The sequence below is a fragment of the Macrotis lagotis genome, chromosome 3 (genome assembly GCF_037893015.1).
Source record: "Macrotis lagotis isolate mMagLag1 chromosome 3, bilby.v1.9.chrom.fasta, whole genome shotgun sequence".
NCBI classification, from domain to species: Eukaryota; Metazoa; Chordata; class Mammalia; order Peramelemorphia; family Peramelidae; genus Macrotis; species Macrotis lagotis.
In genome coordinates, this window is record NC_133660.1 from 227700496 (window position 1) to 227724912 (window position 24417).

The 24417-nt window shown below is 46.0% G+C and overlaps 1 protein-coding gene across 5 annotated transcripts in view; it reads left to right on the forward strand.

Moving 5' to 3' along the window:
* The first annotated feature begins 5163 nt into the window (after positions 1 to 5163).
* The window catches only part of EBF4 (EBF family member 4), a 103180-nt gene continuing 83926 nt past the window's right edge, over positions 5164 to 24417 (forward strand). For all 5 annotated transcript variants that reach the window (XM_074230050.1, XM_074230049.1, XM_074230048.1 and 2 more), the window contains exon 1: positions 5164 to 5297. In XM_074230050.1, the coding sequence (XP_074086151.1) occupies positions 5164 to 5297 (134 nt within the window). The remainder of the gene's footprint in view (positions 5298 to 24417) is intronic.

The window sequence follows — 24417 nt, forward strand, 5'->3', positions numbered from 1 at the left end:
GAAGGCCTGAGGGGAAAAGAGCAACTTTGGAACCACTGTTTCAGAGATTGTAATAGTCAATCAGGGAACAACAAAAGGATTACCAGACAATATGTCACAGTTGAGATTTGACAACATAAATTTGTAATGGACTAAGTCAACATAGATGTGTGACTTTCTCCAGAAACATTCAATGTAGAGTAAGTAAAGAGAAGGTAAATAGTAGGGTATTCCAGGATTTTGCAAGACATGAGTTGGTGGGGTTTTTTTGGTTTTTTTAGATTTTGACAAGGCAAATGGGGTTAAGTGGCTTGCCCAAGGCCACACAGCTAGGTAATTATTAAGTGTCTGAGATCAGATTTGAACCCAGGTACTCCTGACTCCAGGGCCGGTGCTTTATCCACTGCACCACCTAGCCGCCCCTAAGACATGAGTTTTAAAAGGACAAGAGGACAGTAGATTCAGGGGTTAGAGGACAGTGGATCAATCATTGATCAATCAAAAACATTTCTTTTGTGCCTACAATGAGCTAGGCACTGGATACAAAGACAAAAATGAAATAGTCCCTGCATTTAGGGAGTCTTGCTCTTTTGCAAGTGTACAGTTTGAAAACATCTCTGGACAAGATTCTCCTCATGGAAATGGTGTCCTTCACTCTACTACAGACTGTTGGTCCAGTGGGTTTTCCTGCTAGAAATATCCCCTCTCCACTCTGGAAGAAGTAAAATAGTATAAAAAGATATGTAATTTTCTTTAGTTAGGTTTGTTTTTTTGGGGGGGGCTAGTTTTGAACGCCCAGCAAGAGATAGTGGTCTTGGCAAAACACTTCAGTATTAAAAGTTCTACCGCTCTGGCTTCTTTCAGCAGCTTTTCTCTCCAGCTCTATGCTTCTTCTCCATTCAACAGAAGCTGGGCTCCTCTTTGAGTCTGTCTCCTAGATACAATGAACTGACTGAGGTTTGGCCTATCATTCTATTTTTTTTATTTGTTCTCTTTTAAAATTCATACAACTCATTTGCACCTCATAAAAGTATCACCTAACCATAGTTTACAGTTAGTCTTCTGACTTCTTTTCTATGAAAGAACTATCCTCTTACAGCATGTATGTTATCTTTGCAGCTAGGTGGTGCAGTGGATAGGGTGCTGGGCCTGGAATTAGGACAACACAGGAAGATTTCCTGTATCCAAATCCAGCCTCAGACACTTACTAGCTTACTAGCTTACTTACCCTGAAAAGTCATTTAACCGTACTTGCCTCAGTATCCTCATCTGTAAAATGAACTGGAAAAGGGAAAGACAAGTGACTACAGTATCTTTGCCAAGAAAACCCCAAATATGGTCCAAGGAATCAGACACAACTGAATGATAATATATTTTCTTTGGATAGAATATATAAAATATAGAAATTGCTCTTCTGAGAGGTAATATTTAGATTGAAAAATATACCTGAGTGCAAGGAAACAGATAAATTTATGGATGATAGCATTTCAGCAAAATAGACTGTTTGGGGCACATGGTCCATTACAAAAAAAATGATGACTAAGTTTGAGGTGGGGTGAACCATTTTGGAGGCAGTGTGGAAGGAACACTGAACTTGGAGTTTTAAGACCTGGTTTTGAAATTAGGTTCTGACACTTATTAACTGTGTCCCATGAACAGGTCATTTAGACTCAGTTCTCTCCTGTAAAATACTTGAACTAATCACACATATATATCTATTATGAAAAAGGACTTTCTCATATTTAAAGAACTATATACAAAAGAGTAATTAAAAAGATTTGGCAGGATGGTATTTCTGTTACTCTCATGTTTTTAATCACTTTGGGTCATGCAATTCTTTGAAGAAGTGAGCAGACATTATTATAAAAAGAGATACTTGGCTTTGGAACTGTGAACCAATCCAACTATTTTATTAGAGAGCAATCTGGAATGATGCCCAAAGATATATAAAACTGTGTACATCCTTTGACCCAGAAATACTACTTTTAGGTCTATTTCCCAAGATGATCAGGAAAAAAGGTAAAGAACCTTTATGATCTAAAATGATTATAGCAGCTCTCTTTGTGGTAGCAAAGGCCTAGAAAGTGAGGGGATGTCCATCATTTGGGGAATGACTAAACAAGTTGTGATATATGATTATGATGGAATCCTTACTGTGTTGTAAGAAATGATAAGCAGATTGATTTTAGGAAAAAAAAACCATGAAAAGACTGGTATGAAATAATGGAGTGAAATATGGAGAATCAAAAGAACATTGCATATAATAACATGCATTCCTTTGTTCTAAGAACAACTGAATAAGTTATTCTAAATATTCTAAATACTCGAATCAACTAGAAAAGACCTATGAAGGGCTTCTGCTATCCACCTCCAGAGAAAGAAATGATAAATAGAAGTTTGTATACTATGGTTTTGCATATATCTACATTTGTGTCAAATGGTGGCCTCCTGTAGTTCAAAATGGGAAAGGAGAGAGGGTGCCAGTTCAGAACTTAAATGTAATAAAATGAAATAAAAAAGAGATACTTGGATCCTTGGTTGAATTTGCATGTATTAGATAGGGCTTTGCCTAAATTCCCTAGAACAGAGGTTCAATTAATTGAGAGGTGTGTTGTTGAACTCTATTCCAGTGGGTTAAAGAGCTGTGTATACTACTAGCCTCCATCCCAAATAGGTTGAGAAAGTTGTGGATGTAATTCATTCCAATAGGTAGAGGGGATGTAACTCCATTCCAATGGATAGAGGGGATGTGTGCATGATTGAGGGCCATCCTCCTGAGGTGCCTGTGACTAAGCCCTGGTTCATTGAGAGGTGTGTGTCACTGAGCTTCTATCCCATTCAGGAAGAAGTGGGTGTGGCTGAATTCTATTCCATTGGGTGAGAGAACTGTGTTTATAACGGAGAGCTCTGTCCCATTGGGTGAGAAGGTGTGGATGACTAAGACCCATCCTTTGTCCCCATGGTGTATGGTTGAACTCCATTCCACCAGCTTCAACTGAAATGTATCCCTTTGGGTTGGGAGGAGTGTGTGGGAATGACTTCCATCCCAAAGAGTGCCAGTGCTGTATGCCTCCTAACTGACCTCCATTCCATTGATGAGAGGGGCATGACTGATCCATCCCTTGGGTGGGAGGGTGGTGTGTGATTGAGCTGTCTTATTGGGAGGTGGGGGAGAGGTGAATGAGATTGAACTCCTTTTCATTGGGCGAGAAGTGAGTTGACTAAACTCCATACCATTGGAGGAATTGGATGATGGTACAACTGAACTACATTCTTACTGGGTGGGAAGGGGGTGGTAAATGAACTCCATTCTTACTGGTTGAAAGAGGGGTGTGTGTGACTGACCACTATGCTATTGGCTAAGAGTGGGGTGTGTATATGTGAATGTAGATGTGGATGGATGGATGGATGTATATGTCTGAATGTGAGAATGAGTTCCATTCCAGTGGGTTATAAGAGGGTCATGGTTTAAGCTTCATTCAACCTATCGGATGGGGACAGGGGGAAATGACTGAGATTGCTTCACCTCCTCGTTGGAGGTGAAGTTTCTGCCATTCCCAGTTCAGGGGACTTTCTCCTAATTTCAGGCCGCAATGAGTTTTTCTGCAGATCACCATCCCTTTCATTCTTGCCCTTGTGGCCCCCAACTAGCCATTCTGTTTGCAGTGGGACCCTTGTCTAATACTTTGTCTTTTGTTCTTCGCCGCCCCCCCCCCCTCCATCCTCTGTCTGGTGTCATCCTTTCTGGTTCCAGTCCCTCTGCTTTGCTACCTGTTATAGGCCTTCTTTGCCGCCCCCCGGCCCCCCACTCTGGCCCTCAGCCCCTTAGCTGTCTCTTGCTGGAGGTCTGGCTCCCTTCTCCCCTCTCCCCCCTGCAGCGCCGACCCTCTGGCCGCCTTCCGAACCCCTCTCGCCTCTTCCCCTTTCCCCTCGCCGGCTCGTGCTCCCTCCTCCCAGCCTGCTCCCTCCGGGCCTGCTCTCCCATCCCCCGGCCAACGGCGGCGGGAGGGCCGGCTCCTTCCCCGGGGGCCCCCCGGCCTGGCCCGGGCTCCGGCCCAAGCCCCAGGCCCCAAGCCCCATCTCCCGCCCCTGGCCCTCCCGCTCCTCCCCCAATGATGTCACGTCCCCGGCCGCCCCTCGGCCCGGCCGCCCCGCCCCCGCCCCCCTCCCACCCCCCAGTCCCCTGGGCCCGGCGCTCCCTCTCCCTCCCTCCTCCCTCCTCCCTCCCCGCTCCCCAGGGAGCGGCGGCGGCGGCGGCGGCGGCGGCGGCGGCGGCGGCGGCGGGATGGCCCGGGCCCGCGGCCAGGCCCCCGGGAGCGGCGGGCGGCGGCCGCGGAGGGGGGTCGGCCCGGGGCCCGCGGGAGGCGCCGGGGCCGGGGCCGGGGCCGGGGCCGGGGCCGGGGCCGGGGCCCGGGGCGAGCCGGCCGGGCTGCTGCTGCTGCTGCTCCAGGTGTTCCCGAGCGGGGCCGGGGGGCCCGGACGGCGGGGCGGGCGGGGCCCGGGCGGCGGCGGCGGCGGCGGCCTCGACTCCCCGCCCTCGCTCCCCCGGGACGCGCGGCTGCTGCTGCTCCTGCCGCCGCCGAGCTCGGCGCCCGCCGCCGCCGCCTTCCGGATGGTAATCAGCGCCCCGCGCCCGGCCGCCCGGCCGCTCCGCCCTGCCCCCCGCCCGCCCGCCGCGCCCCCCGGCCCCCGGCCCCCGGCCCCGCGCGGCGTCGCGCCGGAGAGCCCTGCGCGGCGCCCCCCCGCGGGGTTCCCACTTCGCGGCGAGTTTTCGGGGTGCCCCCCGTCCCGGCGCTCCCGGGGCCCCCCGCTTTGGGCCAGTCGGCGCGTCCCCGCGTCGGCCCGCGCCCGCTCGGGGCGGCCTGGCCACCCGGCGCCCCCGCCCCGCCCCTCCCCCGCCGGCCCCCCGGCGGAGCGGCCGCGGGGGAATCCCTGGTCTCCCCGCCCCCGAGCAGGGAGGAGGCTGCGCCGCGGAGCCGGGCGGCTTTCTCCGAGGGAGCGGCCGGGCAGCCCAGCTCGCGCGGAGCCGGGGCGGCACAGCGGCCGCCGCCCTCGGGCCCTGCCCGCCCTCCGGCCCTCCGGCCCCGCCGGGCTCCGCGCGGCGCCCCGGGGGGCAGCGGCCCTCCCCCAGGTCGGCCGGAGCGCGGGGGTGCGGGCCGTCGGGGCGCACTGCAGCGCGCTCCCATGTTCTCCACGCAGGACGCCTTGCCCCGCGGGGGGCTCAGCCTGAAGGAGGAGCCGCTCGCCGCCGGCCTGGGCTCGGTGCGCTCCTGGATGCAGGGCGCGGGGATCCTGGACGCCGCCACGGCCGCGCAGAGGTGAGCCGCCCCGGGCCCGCTCGCGCCCCCCTCCCGCCCCGGCTCCGACTCCTCTCCCCTCCTGCCTTCTGGGCCGCCCCCGCCGCCCCGACGCGCTCTGCCCTGGAAGTGGTGCGGGGCCCGGGCCGGGGCCGGGACCGGGGCCGGGGCCGGGGCCGGGGCCGGGGCCGGGGCCGGGGCCGGGGCGGCAGCCCGTGCGCTGCGGGCGCGGGGCCAGCCCCGAGGGCGGCCAGCCCCGCCGCCCCGGGGTCCGGAGAGCGAGAGCGGACCGGCGCCCGCACCCCAGCCCGTGCCTCCTCGCCCTCGCCGGGGCGGGGGCGCCGCTCGGGACACGCTGCCCGCTCTCTTTGGGACTTCTTCTCCCCGCCGCTTCCCGACTTGTTGGGGAGGGGGAGGAGGCGCGGGTGCCGGGGCGAGGACCGAGCTGCTGGGCTCACAGCCGGTGAGAACCCCGCCAGCCAGCTTGACACCGCTGACCGTCTGCTTAGGAGACCCGAGCGTGGCAGAGAACGGAAGGAAGGAAGGAAGGCAGACCCAGGGAACGGAGGCGAGGGACGGGATGGGGCAGAGAGCCGCTTTCCCGGGGATGTCTCTTTTTGCAGCCAGAGGGATTTGCAGCAAGCAGGAAAGGTGTCCAGGGCCTCTTGTGGTCCGGTTGTAGCAGGTTGTGCCTCAGCAGCCCTGTAAGACTTAGCCTTGGGACTCCTTGGCTCAGCAGGGATGTGCCTCCTCTTTTACCACGGCCCGGCCAAGCCCCATTCTAGCTCCCTGCTCGGGTCAACTGCTCGACTCTCTTACTGGGCTTTTTACCTGAGCTCTGGGAGTCTGCGAGAGAAGGGAAACAATCACTCTCCTGCTGTCAGGGAGCAAGAGGCTTAGAGGTTGTTCAGTGAAGTGGAGAGTGTGACAGGGAGGAAGAGGGTAAAGGGATGCCGCTAGGGACCGGTGGCAGCTTTGGATTTGGGGATGATGGAAAGGATGTGATTTGGGGCTAGCTCTTGGAAGACTGGCTGGAGCCAGCCTGCCTTTCCCAGCCGCCTTGCCTGCCCGAATGTTCCCGCTGTCACTCAGATCCATGGACATACTTGCAGACAGGTATCCGAATGGTCCCCCACATGTGGGCCTCCACTCTCCTGTAGTGCGCACTCAGTTCTCTATCCTTCTCTCCTAATAAGCCTGCTCTGCTTATTCTGCCATGCTGGCCCAATCGTATACCCACTCCTATATTCACAACCACTCAGCCTCACAGAAGTCACATTACCTAGGTGGCACATATACAAACAAGTACACACTTACTTACTTACTTACACACTTCACCATCAAGCTCATCCTCCGCTCCCTCTCTTTTGCCCTCCCCCTCCCCTTTCTCTCTCTTTCATCCGAGGATTAGGTATCCCGAAGAGCTGATAGCTGAGAGGGAGGATCTATCCACATACACGGTGTAGGTGATGGGAAGGAGAACCTATGAAACACTGGGATCCCTCTCTTCAGGACCACAGAACCTTGTTTTTGGTGTGTGTGTATGAGAGAGAATGAGCCTCTTAGCAAGTCTTCCTTTTACATGCTGGTCTTAAAAGGATTAAAGGAGACTTTTTCTTTTTCCTTGATGTTGGCTAGGACTGGCAGAATGAGCTGGGTGGGGAAAGGAACACTTCATGGGGGGGGGGGGATGCTGATATTTGAATTCATCATCTCTTCCCTATTCCCACCCCCAAGATAGCCAAGACTCAATATCGACTTCAAGCCCTTATTCTGGACCTCACTGCTCCAGTTGCCTGATCTTAACTAGCCAGCTGTCTCTACACCCCCCCACCCCAGGATCTCCAGAGAAGCCCCCCCCTTATGGAGTACTCTTGTTCTTCAACACCCCATCCCCCCCATCCCACCCCACCCCTCCTTTCCCATATACAACTTTTCTATTGATCACAGGCACCTTCAGAGGATGGGGGGAAAGAATTGTTGGGAAATTCAGCTTAGCTATGTGGTGCTTAAGGATAGTTCATGTACTGCTGGTTTTTTTTGGACACACAATTATAGGTATCTGCCACCATGTCCACTCATATGGACATTTGCATCTCCACTCACGTTGTATATGTGACTTAGGCCAATAGAGGCTAGAGAAGTGGACATGAGAAGAAAGAGGAGGGGTGAGGGTAGCTAGGTGGCACAGTGGATAGAGCAACTGGTCCTGGAGTCAGGAGGACCTGAGTTCAAATCTGATCTCAGACACTTAGCAATTGCCTAGCTGTGTGACCTTGGGAAATCACTTAACCCCATTGCCTTAAATAAATAAAATTTTTTGAAAAGTTAAAAAAAAGAAAGAGAAGGGGCAGGATCTTTTTGTGGGGACATTCCACTTTCAAAAGAAACCTATGAAAGGATGGGTAGACTGATTTAGGACATTGCCTACTATCTACTCAGGCCTGTCTTTCAGAAGCTACATTGGGTTTGGAGAAATTCAGTATATCTTGGAAGAATGAAGTCATGTGCTATAGTGGGAAAAAACCCTCAGAACTTGGACTTAGGTTCTCTGAGACTCTGTTTCCTTCTTTGTAAAGTGAAGATAACAATGTTTGTTCTGCCCTTCACATGGTTTTTGTGAGAATCAAGTGAGTAAATATGTGGTGAGAAGGTACTTTGCAAACTGAGTCTGGGCTGACTCTGAGGTACAGATGGAATAGGTTTGTCTTGTCCTTACTCCTAAGTTTTCATTACCTCTGGGATGCCCCAAAGTATCTATCCTTCCTAAGGGGATCAGAATGCCATCTTCTCCAGGTCCTTGCCTCCTTCAAGTATCTCTTCTCCCTCAGTCACCCTACCCTCACCACTGGTTCTTTGCCTACCAATATGCTCAGGTCTTTGAAATGAAAAAAAAAAAACCCTTCACTTAACTTAGCTACTCCCTCAAGTAAGATTGTCCTTGCTCACTCCACACTTCTCCTGCCTCCACTTTTTTACTACTCACTCACTGATTTTATTTCATTCCTCCAGACAGTTGAAAGGAAAACTAGAAATGTGGGCTAAAATCCCCTTAACCTCTGACTACCCCCATCCGACGTGGGAAGAGAGATCATCCTTTAGGAAAAAGGCCCTGTCAACCCCCAGAGGACTTTGTAATTTTTTGGTTCTGTCTTGTTCCCCCTACATCCCATAATTTTAAAACAGTTCTTCCGCTTTATTAAAGCTTCAATAAAAAGCTATCTCTAAATTGGTTATGTCAGCTGGGGAGTTCAGAAGGACCCAGAGGTCAAACTTGGTAGCAGCACCACCTACTTGGAAATAGTTAACATTTATGTATTGCTTTATAGTGTACCAAGTGGTGACATAGGTTATTTCATTTGACCCTCAAAACAACTCTGGGAGATTGGTGCTACCTCATTTTACAGATGAGCGATCCGAGACTGAGAAAGATTAAGGAATTTTTCCTGGGATCACACAGGTAGGAAGTATCTAATGTAGGATTCAAACTCCGGTCTTCCTTACTCCAAGTCCTTTGCTTTATTCACTGTGCCCACCTAGCTGCCTCATGAACAGCTTGAGTAGGAGAGTGACTGGTAGAAAGAAATACTTTTCAAGTGCCCAAATCTACTTCCCCAGTCCTGACTTAAGCTACAGATTCATCTTTCTGACTGCCTCCTATAAATTTCCACCTGGATGACCCCTCGACTCTTCAAACTGAACACATCACTCCTGAAGGTCCCAAATGTACTTTTCTTCCTGACCCATTTTTGTCCAAAGCACCAATGTTCTCCCCATCATCAGGCTCAAAACCTTGAAGTGATCTCTGACTCCTCCCTACCCAGTCACTTAGCAGGTCCTATAGATTCTTCCTTTGTAATGGCTCTCACATCTGGCCTTTCTCTCTTTACCCCCCTGCTACCTGCTTTGAATAGACCTTTGTGATCTTTCTCCAGAGATGATTTGAGCAGTCTCCTAACTGTTCTTGCTTCAGTCTCTCCCTACTCCAAACCTTCCAGCATATGGAGCATATGGATCTAGAGAATTATTTGAGATCCAATCGCTTTGCTCATAACCTTCAATAGCTCCTCTCTGCCTAAAAGATAAGGTCCAAACACAAAGTATTTAAAGACCTTCATGATGTGGTCCTTTCTCTCTAGCACTCCCCTTCATGTTATGGTACAGTGGAAAGGATGCTGACTGTGGTGTCAGAGGACCTGGGTTCAAAATACTGCCTTTGTTATCTTGGTAGACCTCAATTTCCTTATCTTTAAAACAAGAAGCTTAAACTAGATGGTTTCTTCTGGATGTAGTCTCTTCTAGTCTAATCTATATAAATCCAAATCTAAGATCTTTTGTTCTTATCCTACATTCCAATCAAACTGGACTTTCCCCTAAACTTGCCATTTTCCCAAATACACTAATATTCCATCCGTTTCAAAATCCCTTCCTTTTTTTCCAAGACGAAATTAGATTTCTTCCAGGAAGTCTTCCTAGATTCCAAATTCCCCATTGGAATTGTTCTCTTATTCCTCTGAACTTCCATAACCCTTTGTTCCTGTCTCATGGTACCTCCCATATTCTGCCTTGGAATCCAGTTGTTTTTTTGTTCCTGTCTTATTTTTATACACAAAACTCTACAACTGCCAATAACTGGAACTTCACTACCTGCCCCCAGTTGTCTCTTCCATTTTTGAGCAGCTCCTTTTGTTAGATGTTCTGCCTCATGTCCAGCCAAATTTACCTCTCTGGAACTTCTACTCATTGGTGGTTGTACTGTCCTTTGGGACCAAGCAGAGCAAACACAACAAAAAAGACAATGATCACATCCCCAAGTGTCCTAAACCTCCCTGCTCCTATCAGTGGAAATGCATATCATGTGGTTTCAAGCCTTCGTCTTTGTTTCCCCCCTAAGTACCAAACACAAGACTTTGAGAGCAGCTCACAGTGAATGGGATACCTGTTGAATTTTATTGGAAGAATCCAAAAAAGAAAGGAAATTCCTGCCAAGAAGCATCCACTCAACTTGAAGGCATTCTTCCTACTCTGGCTCTCACCATGTGAGAGGCAGAGAAGTGGTGATTTTGGTGTCCCGTGTCTGAAACAATTTCCTACCGCCTTTCTTCTCCTTGGTCAGAGGAAAGCAAGTCACTCTAGACGTCCATCATCAAGTGTGGATCAGGGTGTAATGCTCTTCCCCCCTGCCAGGCTGTTGACTGTCCTTAGATCTTGGTTACACCAATAGAGTTGCCCTACATTCCATCGCAACCCCATGGCCCACAATTTCTCCATGTTTTGGGGGGGGTGTGGCAGAGGAGGGGCATATTTGAGCCAGAGTGGGAGACTCAAAGAAGAAGGGATAGATGCTTGTCAGGAGTATAAGGGAGTTTCTTTGTAAGTCTGGGAATACTAATGGAACTGTGAGAATCCCAGAGAGTGTGTGTGTGTGTGTGTGTGTGTATCTCAGCTGAATGGAGGCTAGAGCAAGGTTCTCAGGCTTGATATGCAGTAAGACTGAGGTATAGTCAGTAGCCCCTAGATGGTGACTGGGAAGATCAGTTCTCTTCTGGAGCTTATTTGGGGGAAAGTTCCTTTCCTTCTCTTCCCTTCCTCCTCTCTACTTTCTCTATCTCCACTTTTCTCTGTCTCCTGCCTCAGAGACCCAACTGCTCTTTCCTCCCTTCCTTAATTCAGGGAGGCTCTCTCCCTCAATAGAGTCATTGCATCTTGAATGATTGTAACTGGCAGCCCCTGACTCCCCACCTCCTCCCCACCTCTCCCCCGTAGTTATCTGCTCTCCATCACTTTTTATCCACCTCCACCTCTAACACACAAAGACACTGACTCCTGGAAGACCTGAGACCCTAGGAAGGAGTTTGCAAGACCATTTCAGAGTGCTAAGTCTGGAACTCTCTCCTTTGGTAAAGTCCTGGGCCTCTCTCTTCTTTGCTCAGAGGAAAGACACCCATCGTGGACTTCCAAAATCATGTATGGGGCAAGATGTGTGTACTAGGGCCTGGGAGGGGCAGAAGGAGGCTACTTAGAGCTGAGAGTAGCTCAGGGAGCTGACTTTCCTGTAAGTAGCTTTGGTCCAGCCCCTCTGCTAGGAAATGCTCCCATTTACTTTAATAATTAATAGCAGTGCCTCAGTGAACCTCCCTTCCCTTCCCTTCCCTTCCCTTCCCCCTCCCCAGTCAAATGGGTGTTTCCCCTGGCTTTTCCTCCCTCCCAGAGATAACCTACATTTCCCCATCACCCTCATCCATCCTCTTTTTTCTCCTCCCAGCCCCTTCCCACCAAACCACAACTCAGGATTTCCTTAGAGTCACTGGCCCTGGTCCTAAGTACTGGGCAATAGTGGGTGGGAACCAAGAATCCTGTTTAGGGGAAGCTTATACCCCAATCCCAATGATTTCCACTGCTTCATAATGTGGAACAGGAGCTCCCAAGCTTTCCCCTTCCTGCCACCCCCCACACTCCTTGGTTTTGTTCTCCTCTTTTCAGGTCTCACTTTCTGCCTCTTTCCTGTCTCTTCCTCCCCCACCCTTCTCTGTAATATCTTTCCCCTGAGTCTTGTTCTTCCCTACATCTCTCATCTTTCCCTCTGAGTGTTAATGGCCCCTTATTCTAATGAACTATGGATTTCCATAGCGAAACACCTCAGCCTCCTGACTTCCTATCACTGGCTTTGGTTCGGGGAATATGTGTGGGGGGAGGTGGGGAGCGTAGTAATTTTTTCTCTGTTGGGGTGGGGAGAGCTGATGCACTGGGGCTTGCTGGACCAAACCTGTAGGTCATTACATTAGGAGTGAGTGAGCAGCAAAACTGAAGCATAGGCTGAAGGACCTGGGCTCTCAGCCAGGGGGTGGAGGGGGAAGGCATTGGATGGAGATGGAGGGCAATGAATACTTGTTGATGGGGAGGCATGGGATGGGGAAGGAGAATTGGGGAAAAGGAGGGGAAATAAAACAAGGAAGAGTTTAAGCAGAAGGATTTAGGACAGAAGATATGGAGGGGGAAATGCAGGGGAAGATTTTAGAAGAAAAGTCAAAGGGACACAGGGGAAATGAAACAGGAGACATGACCGGGATTGAAGAGAAGTCATCTGTGGCTTTTTTTTTATTCGACTCTGATAATCCCCAAGCCTAGGGCAAGTGACAGTGGATTCTTGTATCCCTCATACTCAGTTCATACTCGGGTTCCTCCATACATACCAGTGACTGTGCCTCAGTGGATCCACAGATTATACTGAAGCCAGGGGAATTACTTTAAGGAAGAATTAATGCCTCTTTTATTTCCCATTGTGGGATATTGGGAAACCAAAAGGCTCTGGATAGGGAGGGAACTAGGTAAGAATGGAGACCAACAAAGTAAGAACCAATGATGGAGTTGGATAGAAATGGCAAGAAGAGGGAGACACACACATATACAAGAGAGACAGAGAGAGAGAGAGAGAGAGAGAGAGAGAGAGAGAGAGAGAGAGAGAAACAGAAACAGCTAGAGAGAAAAGAGACAGAGAGAAACAAGAAGACAGGGAACAGCAGCTTTGAAGGGAACCTGAAGCCAAGTGTCTTGGTGTGGCTGTCTCTGGGGAAGGGGGGGTGGGGAGTGGGACTAGGAGTAGGGAGCCAGAGTCTCGCCTGTTGGGAGAGGTGCTCTCCGGTATGATTGCTCTAGAGAGGCTGTTAGAAGCGGACTTTTTTTTCGTTAAATTGCTGTTATTTATAATAACCGTTTAGTCAAGAATGTAAAGAGCCGTGGAGCCGCCTCCCAGGGAACGCTCGAAGAGAAATACTGGCTCTATTTCGAGACAATTGTAGCAGGCGGATGCTGTGAAGCTCTCCTCCCCTCCCTCCTTTTTTGCCCACCTCCTGGGCCTCAAGTGGGGGGACCACTAGTCCACAGTTGGGGAGGGGTGAAGGGTCTAGAAGACAGGGGTTAATCGTATGGTCTTTTTGTCACTGGCTCTGCTTGTGACTCCAACACTTGGACACGCTGTGGTGTCTTAGAGATGAGAAGCAAGGTTCATTTGTCTGCCTACTGTCTCTCTCTCCCCCTCCCCCTTTCCCCAAAGGGGCTGGGAGTTAGTTGCTTGTGGTCTCAACTCTGGGGATTAGCACCAATGGAGAGGGTAATAGGCACACTGGCTTCTTGGTTTTCTTGGTGTGTGACTGTCCTGGAGAAGGTGGGGTACTGAGGGTGGAGGGGACAGACATATACAGAACATTGGCCTTTTCTCTTTCTCCTCCTCTTCTCCCTGAGGTCTAGCAGGTGTTGAAAAGGGGTTTATAGCCATGCACTTGCTACAGGGAGGGTTCCAGAGGAGGTGAGGCCTCCAGAACAAAGAGTCAGTCTGAACCCTGGGCAGAGAATACAGGATGGAGTGTGCCAGTGTAAGCGAAATCTCAAGATCAGGTCTCTGGCTTATAGGAAACACAATGGGGTAAGACTGAAAGGGTCCCTTTCCCTACCATATGTCCACATGGACCTAAAGGACCTGAACTTGTGGCTTTATTGTTTGTTTTCTCCCCCTTTTTCCTTTTTTAATTCTTTTTAAATTATATGTAACAATTGTTTCCAACATTTATTTTTTGGTAAGATTTTGAGTTCTATATTTTTCTCTCTCCCTTCTTTCTCCCCCCCCCCCCTTGACAGCATATAATCTGTTATTGGTTATACATGTATGTTAAACATTTCCATGTTAATCATTTTGTGAAAGAAGAATCAGAACAAAAAGAAAAATCACCATGAGAAGAAAAAAAAACATAAAACAAGTTTTAAAAAGTGAAAATTGTTTGCTTTGGCCTGCATTCAGGCTCCATAGTTTTTTCCTCTGGATGTGGTTGGTATTTTCCATCACAAGTTTTTAGAATTGTCTTTGATCATTGTGTTGCTGAGAAGAGCTAAGTCTATTATAGTTGATCATCACACCATGTTGCTGCTAATGTGTACAGTTTTCTCCTGGTTCTGCTTACTTTACACAGCATCAGTTCATGTAAGTCTTTCCAAGTTTTTCTGAGATTTGTGGCTTTATTGTTATATAGAACTCCCAAATGAGGAAATTCCCTCCATCAATGCTAGTCAGAATTTTCTATGCAATTTATATAGTCATAAAGAGTTGTCTAGGGCAAAAATGTCAAATAAATAGCCAAAACTAGAATAAAATATCATTGGAGAACATTTAACAAAATAAATAAAGATGCAACAAGAGATAGCATTAATAGGTGGTTTTCCAAATCCATATGTACCCACAGGGAGACATATACAGTTTAATGGCTTGTTTCTATTTCCCCCCTCTGTTTCAAAACACTGCCTTCCCCAGGCAAGAACTTGAACTTGGGTTCTTCCTACTTCAAATGCCTCCTGGAGGAACATGGTACTGCTTTCTCCTGATGCTCAGATTCTGGTCTCTCTCAGTCTGAATTCCAAAATTTTATCTAAATTTCATTTGATTCTGCAGGAACATCTGAACTTCTAGCAACCCCTTGCCCCTTGGAGTATAAGGCCCATGCACATTAGGGACCTGGAGCCAGCCTCCTTTTAAATCAGTCAATTTAATTTGCACCCAAGATGATTGTTCCTAGGAAAGTAGATTTGAATTTGAAGAGGAAGAGGATGGGAGTGCTCATTTAGGGGTTACTGAGAAAAGAGAGAAGTGAGGTGGAGAAAGGAAATACTCTCTATACTAACTAAGTCATCAAGACAATTAGAAAGAGTTTTGGATTTGTAGGCAGGAAGAGGAGTTCAAATCCCACTCAGATGAAATTTGTAGGGAACAACTTCTAGAGACATCCGGGCAATTCAGTGGATTGGGCATTGAATCTAAAATCAGGAAGATCTAAGTTCAAAGCCTGCCTTAGATACTTAATAGTTGTGTGACCTTGGACAAATCATCTGACCTCCATCTCTCAATTTCCTCATCTGTAAAATGGGAATGTTGCCAATAGCACTTACCCTCCCAAGGTTGTTGTGAAGATCAAATTAGATAACGTGTTCAGCAAACCTTAAAGGGCTATATTTATTATAATTTTGATTATCAAGAAAAGCTGAAATTCTTCTCAGTAGGTTGTCTAAGAGGATGGGGCAGGGAGGATATTGTGTATTTTATGTAGTGACTAAAGGAGTAATTTTTTTTAAAAAAGTCATTATTTAAAGGAAGCAGATTCAGTTATCTAGAAAACTGAAATATATAGAAGACTTCAAGAAACTAACCAGAGATGTGAGGTAGAATTTCTTCTATCATTTCCTTCTCTTGAGGTCATTAGTTTTATAAGTTTCCTAAGGGTTGCATGAGTAGGATTTTTTTTTTTTTGATTTATCTTCAACCTCCTTGCCTTTGGCATGATGGGGGCCTCCTTTATTCTAGTACTAAGATTGTGAGAGGGGCATTTATTCAGGTCTTTAGTCATCCTCCTCAGCATTCATCTTTAAAGATTGAAGGATCTCATCTTTTCAGTCCTCCTACAAGCACTGGCTCCTTCTCCCTGGGTTGTCTTAGTTGTTCTCTGGGCTTTTCAATCTAATTTACTTCAGCCCACCTTACTTTTTCACAAACACTGTGGCAAGGTGGACAGAGTTTGTGCCTCTGTGTATATGTTTGTATGTGTGTGTATGTGTGTTGTGTGTGTTTCCACACAGGCCCAGGTAGTGGTGGGAATAACAATGTACATAAATGATTAGGTCACAAGGGAAGATGTGATCATTATGGAAGCAAGGGCTAGTCAAATGCTCTGAGAAATCTGAGGTGGAAAGCTTTATTTTCTCCTGTTGCTTCGGAAAAAACTTTGTGGAGGAGTTGATCTGGGTTGGATTTTGTAGGAAAAGGTCTTCGGTGGGGGAGATGGGGGAAGGAAGGATGAATAAACTGAGGTAAAAACAGACCTTAGTGTCTTTCCCCCAAAATTCTTCCCTCTTCTAAACTTCCCTATTAATGCCCAGGGTACCACCATCCCTCCAGTCATCCAGGCTGGAAAACTCTGTGCTATCTTAAATCTCTCCCTTCTCTCACTCTTCATAGCCAGTCTTTTGCTGGGTCTTAATTCTGTCTTCACAACTTCTCTTGTATGATTATCTTTTTCTTTCTTTCGTTCTCGTTAGCATCATGTTGATGCAAACTCTTATTACTTCATGGCTAGACTAGTAGCCTGCTGGTGGATCTCTCCCATTCCAATCTACCCTCCACTCAGCTGCCAAAGGAATTTTCCTAAAACACAGATCTATGCCTCTCTTCCTACTTAATAATCTCCAATGGCTTCCCACATGGTCATATAGAAAATCCTGCTTGTTATTTAAATCCTTCACACAGCCTTTTCCTACCTTGTCTAGTCTTCTTTTAGTTTAATCCCATTCACTTGTTCTGGCATCCAGCCACAAGGGTTCCTTCAACAGGCTCCTCTAACTCTCAGTTCTGTGCCTTTTCACTATCTGTCATTCCTTGTGTCTGGTATGCTCTCTCTTCTTACCTCCATAGCTCAGTTTTTCTTTTTCTTTTTTTGCAAGGCAATGGGGTTAAGTGGTTTGCTCAAGGCCACACAGCTAGGATAGCTCAGTTTTCCAGGCTTCCTTCAAGAGTCAATTCAAGGGGCAGCTAGGTAATGCAGTAGATAGAGCATCTGCCCTGGAATCAGGAGGATCTGAATTCAAATTCAGCTTTAGACACTTAATAATTGCCTAGCTGTGTGACCTTGGGCAAATCACTTAACCCCATTGCCTTAAATAAGTCAATTTTTTTAAGGTTTTTGCAAGGTAAATGGAATTAAGTGGCTTGCCCAAGGCCACACAGCTAGCTAATTATTAAGTGTCTGAGACCGCATTTGAACCCAGGTACTCCTGACTCCAGGGCCGGTGCTTTATCCACTGCGCCACCTAGCTGCCCCAATAAGTCAAATTTTTTAAGAGCCAACCCAACTCTCACTTTCTGCAGAGGATTTTTCCTTTACTCAGCTTCCCTCTCCATATACACCATCTTTATCTCTATCTCTACCATCTATATATCTCAGTCTCTATCATTCTCTATGTCTGTCTCTATCTCTGTCTCTATTTCAGTCTTTATCTCTATCTCCATCTCCATTTGTCTATCTCTATCTATGTCTTTCTGTCTCAACCTCTGTTTCTGTCTTGGAATATCTCTGTCTCTATCTCAATCTCCATTTTTCCATCCCTCTATCTCTGTCTATTTCTGTTTCAATCTTTTTTCTGTTTCTGTCTCTGTCTCCATCTCTTTCTCTGTCTCTCTCTCTTTCTCGGTCTCTGTCTCTCTCTGTCTCTCTCTCCCTTTCTCCCTTTCTCTGTCTCTACTTTTACTTTATACATCTGTATCTATTTTGTGCGCACATAGTTACTAGCATATTACCTCCCCATTAGAATGTGAGTTCCCTGAGAGTAGGGATCATGTTTTTCTTTTCTTTGTATTCCTTGCACAGTGCTTGGAACATAGTAGTCAGCTCACAAACATTTGTTGATTCAATGGGTCTAGCCCAGAAATGATACTTGGGCTATTTAAGGACACCTAGGGAGTCAGTAGCAGAGCCAGGATTTGAACCCCAGGTCTTCCAATTCCAAGTCAGTGGTCTTACAAATCTACTGCAATGCCTCTTATATGTTGTGTGGTACCTTGCCCACTATGATCACCTAGCATTCCTACATAATCTGGTAAGCAATAGAGAACTCTTCCAGGTTTTTTTTTTAAGAGAGGTCATGTTGTCTGAGAAGACCATGAAGAGAAGGACTACAAACTGGTAGACCAAGAATGGATTGCGGTGTGTGTGTGTGTGTGTGTGTGTGTGTGTGTGTCTAAGCATGTCCTCCAAAGAGATCTCCTTTCATTTCTGAGATAAAGGATTATATTGTGTGACTTGTTGGATTTTTTTAATGTGTTGGTCTGCTGAACTCTGTGGGGGTTTTTTAGAGCTAGATCTTTGGAAGGGGTAGGAAGGAACATATTGGGAAATGAAGGTGATGTAGAAATAAGAGTTTTAAATAAAGACATTTGATCAGTGAATCGGAAGGAATGTGGAAGACTGACCAATTAAGGTCTATTAGTAAGAAATGAGGACCTGAGTCAGAGGATGGCAGGACTGTCCCAGGGAAGGGTTTAGGAAACATTGTAGACATTGTCAAAGGGCTTGGCTGAAAAAGTAAGACGTGTAAGAATCAAAAGGAACTCAAGGGGCTCAGTAATTGCATTAGTGATAGTGCCAATAGACTAGAGAGTGGAAGGGGCAAAGAGGAGAAGATAGGGAATATCTTTGGGCAGTTGTTTAATCTTGGCAAAGATGTTTTGTAGGTAGCTGGACATGAAACTCTGGAACTTGAGAGACAGGATAGACATGAACCTTCAGGAATCATCTGGGTACAAATGGCTCTTGATGCTATAGATGTAGAGGGAACATGGAGAGTGAGGCAGAGAAGAATGAACTAGGAAGAGAACCATGGAAAACCCACCCACTTAGGGTGCTGTGAAAAAGAAACATTGCATGAAATGAAGAATAACTCAAAAAGCAGAAACCTTAAGTGGCTACTGTCACAGAAAAGGTCATGGAGATGAGAACTAAAAAAAGGCCATTAGATTTAGTGATAGGGAGATCATTAGGGACCTCTGAGAGAGTAGGTTCTGTAGGGTGGTAGGGCATGAAAGCCACATCAGAAACTCCAAAAGAGGTAGCTTGATGTAATGGCTAGAGTTGTTGGATCTGGAGTTAGGAAGACATAGGTTCAAATCTGACCTTGGACTTTTATTAGCTGTGAGAAACTGGGCAAGGTAATTAATCAGTTTCTTCATCTATTAAATGGGTATGATAATAGAACCAACTCCCAAGGTTGTTTTATCAAATGAAATCTTGCGTGTAAATTTAGCTAGATTCATGACACCTGTTATTTTCATTTTTATTAAAAATCTGTAAAATAAAGAAAATAAAAATAACTCCTAACTCACAGAGATGCTGTGAAACTCAAAGGAAATAACCTATGTAAAGCTTTTTGCCAACTTTAAGCAGTTATATAAATGTTAACTGATATTATTATTTTTGATATTTTTGTTTTTTTATTTCCTGAATATATCTTTACCCCTTAGCCCTATCCAAAGAGTCATCCTTTTAACCAAAAATAAAAAGAGAAAAAAGAGAAAAAAGGGAGTTCATAAAACTAAACTATACTTCAACTGAGTCTGACAGTATATTCCATGTTCCATATTCCATACTCACGATACCACCCTTCTGTAAAGAAGGGAGGGAAATACATTTTCTCAACTCTTCTCTAGGGGCAAAGTTGGTAGTTGTTATCTTACAATGTTCAGTTTCATTTTTTTATCTTTATATTTTCATTTTATTTGTTTTCTATTTCCAATTCCTTCATTATTTCTTTATATTTTCTAGCTTAAAGGACTTGAAGTACATACAAGATTCTAGATATGAACTTTCTATGGTTCAAAGAGAGAATGGTTTCTGTTTTTGTGTCCAAACTTTTTCCTTGGATTTAGCCTGGTGTTTAATCAAAGTAGCACTTTGGATTAATATTTTTAGGGAATAGTTTATAATACTTTCCACATCCTTTTCTGGAGTCATGACAGAGTTTTTAGTCTAAAGACTCACTGGAGTATTTCATTCTAAGTATATTGTCAAGAAGTAGGCGGTATAATGGAGAGACAGACAAACTAGAGAGAGAGAGAGAGAGAGAGAGAGAGAGAGAGAGAGAGAGAGAGAGACAGAGAGACAGAGAGACAGAGAGAGAGACAGAGAGAGACAGAGGCAGAGAGAGGCAGAGAGTGCTGGCCATGGAATTGGGAAGACCCCAGCCCCAGGTTCACTTTGTGACCCTAATCAGGTCACCTAACCTCTTCATGCTTCAGGAAATTCTTTAAGAATGTAAATTTGCAGAGCAGGGCTAATAGGCAATGGTAGAGTGAGTTTTCTAACCCAGTGAAATTCCATCCAATTCCCATCCTTCTTCTTTCACTTAGTGCTGTAGCTCATCTCTCCCTTTTTTGCCCTCTTACTGAGACCACTCCTTGGTCCCTTTGTCCTTCAGACCTTTATAAAGGTGATGACTAAGCCCAGTCCTCTATCTGGTCTCTGGGGATAACAATACTAATATCAACAATCCTCTTTTAGATTTCTTTGACCAGAGAAACATCAGATTTTCTCTGACAACACATTCACTCATCTCTCAAACACACACTCAAATGCACACATAAGATCCCTGTCATATACACTAACACCTACTCATATTTCAAAGAATTGTGTGTGTCTATGATGTTTCCTTGTCTCCCTGTCTGTCTTCTGCTCTCTTTCTGTGTTTTTTTCCTTCTTACTATAAAGAAAAATATTCCCTCTGTTGTGGTTTTTCTCAGTTACATCTTCTGCCTTTCATTCTAGTTTGTGGTTGGAGAAGCTGAGTACCACAGATTGGGGGGGGGGGCTAGAGACCTGATCTTTGCCTGTGTGTCTACTCTGGGTTCATTTTGTCAATCCTCTCCCACTTCACCTCAGAACATTCTACCCACTACTCTGGAGGTATAGATCAGAGGGACAAGCTAAGCTAGGCTGCCCTGGTCAGATATGTTTTATAATCTGCAGTCATCCTCCCCTATCTTTGCTGTCCTATGTTCAGACACATATGGTCACATATGTCTCCTTTCTTTCCTTCTCCAGTCAAACTCCACTTGAATTTTCTTCCTCTAACTTGAGTCCCCATTCATCTTCCTCCCACCCCACTTCCCCCCTGGGAGCCAGAGCTGGCTCTCTAGGGGGTCTTAACAAGTTGTGTGGTCTGCCTGGGAGATGCTGCTGAGTTTCCCTGGACTGGCTTAAAGCAGTAGGGGTTGGTGTGTGTGGTTTGAAGCCAAAGCCAGTTTGACCAGGATAATGAAAATGAAATCAGCATTGGGAATCCTGGAGAATTGGGAAGAGGGCAATGATCCACTCAGTGTCTCAGAGTGCAAAGTTGTGGGAGGCTAGGTTGCTTAATTTGCCTTTGGATTCTTCTTGCCCATCATGCTCTTTGCTTAGAGGGGAAAGACATGGAAGGAGTTGGGGGTGAAAGCCTTTTATTCTCCTGCTGTATTGGGATGAGGGCATCTGTAATCCTCTTCCCCACCACCCTTCACCCAGGATGCTCAGAGCTGTTAGGTCTCTGTGAATAGGCAGGAGGGAGAAAATATCTCCTCCCTCTCTTCCTTAAGACTTGGTTGCTCTTGAACCCGTAGAAGCTTTTGCTGTTATCCCAACTCCCTTTTCCTTCCTCATCCATGGTGAAAAGAAGGCTCCCTAAGATAAAGTAGGGGCAGGATTTACTTTGGGGGTCAAGCCCAGACTCCTCCCTAGAGAAGGGTCAGGACAAGAAAGGACTTTCAAAGCTCCAATGCCCTCCCTACTCCTTGGGAATGACTTCCTGACTCTATGGGTCAAAAGGAGCACTGTCCCTCCTGTGTCTCAGTTTCTCTATATTGTCCTAATGGATTCTCTGTTCCATACTCTAGCATACTAAATTTTACCTCTTGCTTGTTGGGAGGTGGTGGTAGAGAGTTAGAAGAGTGATCTCATAGCTTTAGGGGAGCTAGGGGTCTCTCCAGAGACCAAGGCTGGGGAATTGTAGCTAGCAAAGGGATTGAGTGTTGTTCTCTAAGATGAACAGAAGTTGGGTTTGACTGGCCTCAGGGGAGAGTAGCAGAGCATTCGATAATTTAGTCAAACCTCATTAATTTTGTCCTCCACTAATTCAACATTAGATAGAACTTGCTCCGGGCTGAGTGGCTGAAGTTTCTAGTTGGGATGTCTAGGAGACAAGAATTTACTGTACAAGTAAAGAATAGCAAGATAAAAGTTCTGAGGGCCTAAGCAAGGTCTCTTTTGAGAGGGCAGGAGTCCTACTGATGGTCAGCCTAGAGGTTCCTTTGTTATCCCCTGGAAAGTGGAGGAAGGCTCCAGTGTATTAGGTGAATCCTCTGGAGAGGATGTATAGGAGGAGCAAAGTGACAGAAGTCACAGAAAGAGAAATGGTTGGATGGACTCTGCTGATATGACTGGAGGAAACAAGGTAGTGCTCATAAGAATCTAGATGTTTGAGCTATCCAAGTAAAAAGAAGAACATATCTTAAGATCTTTCCTGATATGTACAAAAAGACATACCCTTTCCTTATTCCCTTGACTCTCCCAGGGAAACTCCTTTCTGACTTGGTTCTTTTTGCTCTTGTCATGGCAAATAGTGTGTGTGTGTGTGTGTGTGTGTGTGTGTGTGTGTGTGTGTGTGTAGGGGTAAGACAGGAATTTTCTCCTCTGCTCTATAAATCTCCACCCCCCCCCCCAATGACTTGACTTCTCCATAAATGCTGAAATTGGTAGTAGAAAAGTTGAAAGTGTTGTGAGAGAGAAAAGTAAAGGCATAGAATTTGGGTCACTGAGAATAAATAGTGTATTGGGCTTATTATTATTAGAATCAAGGAAACCTGATTTTGAATTTTGCCTTAGACATTTATTGTATGATAGACCCTAGCCCTCACTAGTATATTCATAAATAATAATCAGAGTTAATAAAGAACCCACTATGATTTTAGGCAGCATCTTCCTCACCTATCCCTCCTTAATCCAGGCCCCCAAAATAAAACAGATTGGCTCTGGAGGGAGGCAGAAAAAAAGTTGAGAGTGGAAGAGAAGGCAGGAGGCAGATAAACCCAAGTTTTGAGGGCAGAAAGTGAGAAGAAATGGAGACTCAACTATTCAAAATGGCCATCAGAAAGGCTGTGGTCTGAGGCCTAGGGCAATAACCAGAGAGAACAGGAGAGAAGGATAGCTTCAGAGATCATCTTATCCAAACCTCACCTTTGCACAATTCTCAAAAGTAATCATTCACCTTTTACTTAAAGATCTCAAATTAAATGAAGCTCCCATTTCCCAAGGTTTTCTGTTCCACTTTGGGGTAATTCTAATTGCTTAAGAAGGTTGTCTTTTATGACGCATCTCCCCAAATCTGCCTCTTCCACTAATACCCTTTATTCTTAGTTCTGCATTCTGGGGCAGAGTAAATTTCATCCCACTGCCGTGTGCATAACCTTCGACAACTTGGAGACAACTATCGTGTGTCTACTAAGTCTTCTCATTTCTGGGCTAAATATCCTTCAGTTATGTATAACAGTTGGAGAGCTGGAAATCTATTTCCATCCTCATCCGACTGTCAACCTCCCCCCCCTAACAGCAGTCTCACCAGTTTTGTTATCCTTTTTCTTATAGCTTTGGATGACATGATCATGAAAGCCCTTGACCATCTTGTTGGATGGAGCTTGGAACCATCTTTGGATACACTCCAGCTTATTTATCATACCCTGAATTCTGACCAGGCTTCTTAAAGAGAATCAGGTGCAAAGAAAAGAACTGGAGATTTGGGATAGGAAAAATGAGTTGCATAGACCTTGATACCGAAGTGTACTACAGATCTTGTGGAAAGATCTAGAGTCATAGGGGCCAGAGAGACCTAGGTTTGAGTTCTGCTTGATACTTGCCAATTGTGTGACTCTGAGGAGTCATTTATCTTGTCTAAGTCTGTTATCCTCATTTTTAGAATTGAAGATAACAGTTTCTGTAATGCCTACCTAATGAAAATGCATGTGAAGTGCTTTCTAAACCTTAAAGCACAATCATGGTCGACATATAAGTTATTTATTTATTATTACTAATTTAATATTATTATTAATGTAATATAATAAAGTAAAAACTAGATAGCATTTATAGAGTGCTTTAAAGTTTCCAAAGCATCTTATAAATATTTTCTCATATGATCCTCACAATCCAGCACTATTTTTATCCCTATTTTACAAATGAGGAGTCTGTTGTAGAGGCTTAATCATTTGCCTAGACTCACCTATCTGCTAAGTGAAGCAGTATTTTCACTCAGATCTTCCTGACTCCAGGTCCAATATTCTATCTACTGGGCCACTTGGCTACCTATACTACATTAACTCTTTTGTATAATTTTTTGCAATCCACTTTTCCATGTAAATAGACCTAAAAAAGTTTGGTGGACAGTTTGATGGACAGATCCTCTATGTGGTGTTCATTTATTCTTTTAAAAGGCATCATGTGGGGTGGCTAGGTGGCACAGTGGATAGAGCACCAGCCCTGGAGTCAGGAGTACCTGAGTTCAAATCCAGCCTGAGACACTTAATAATTACCTA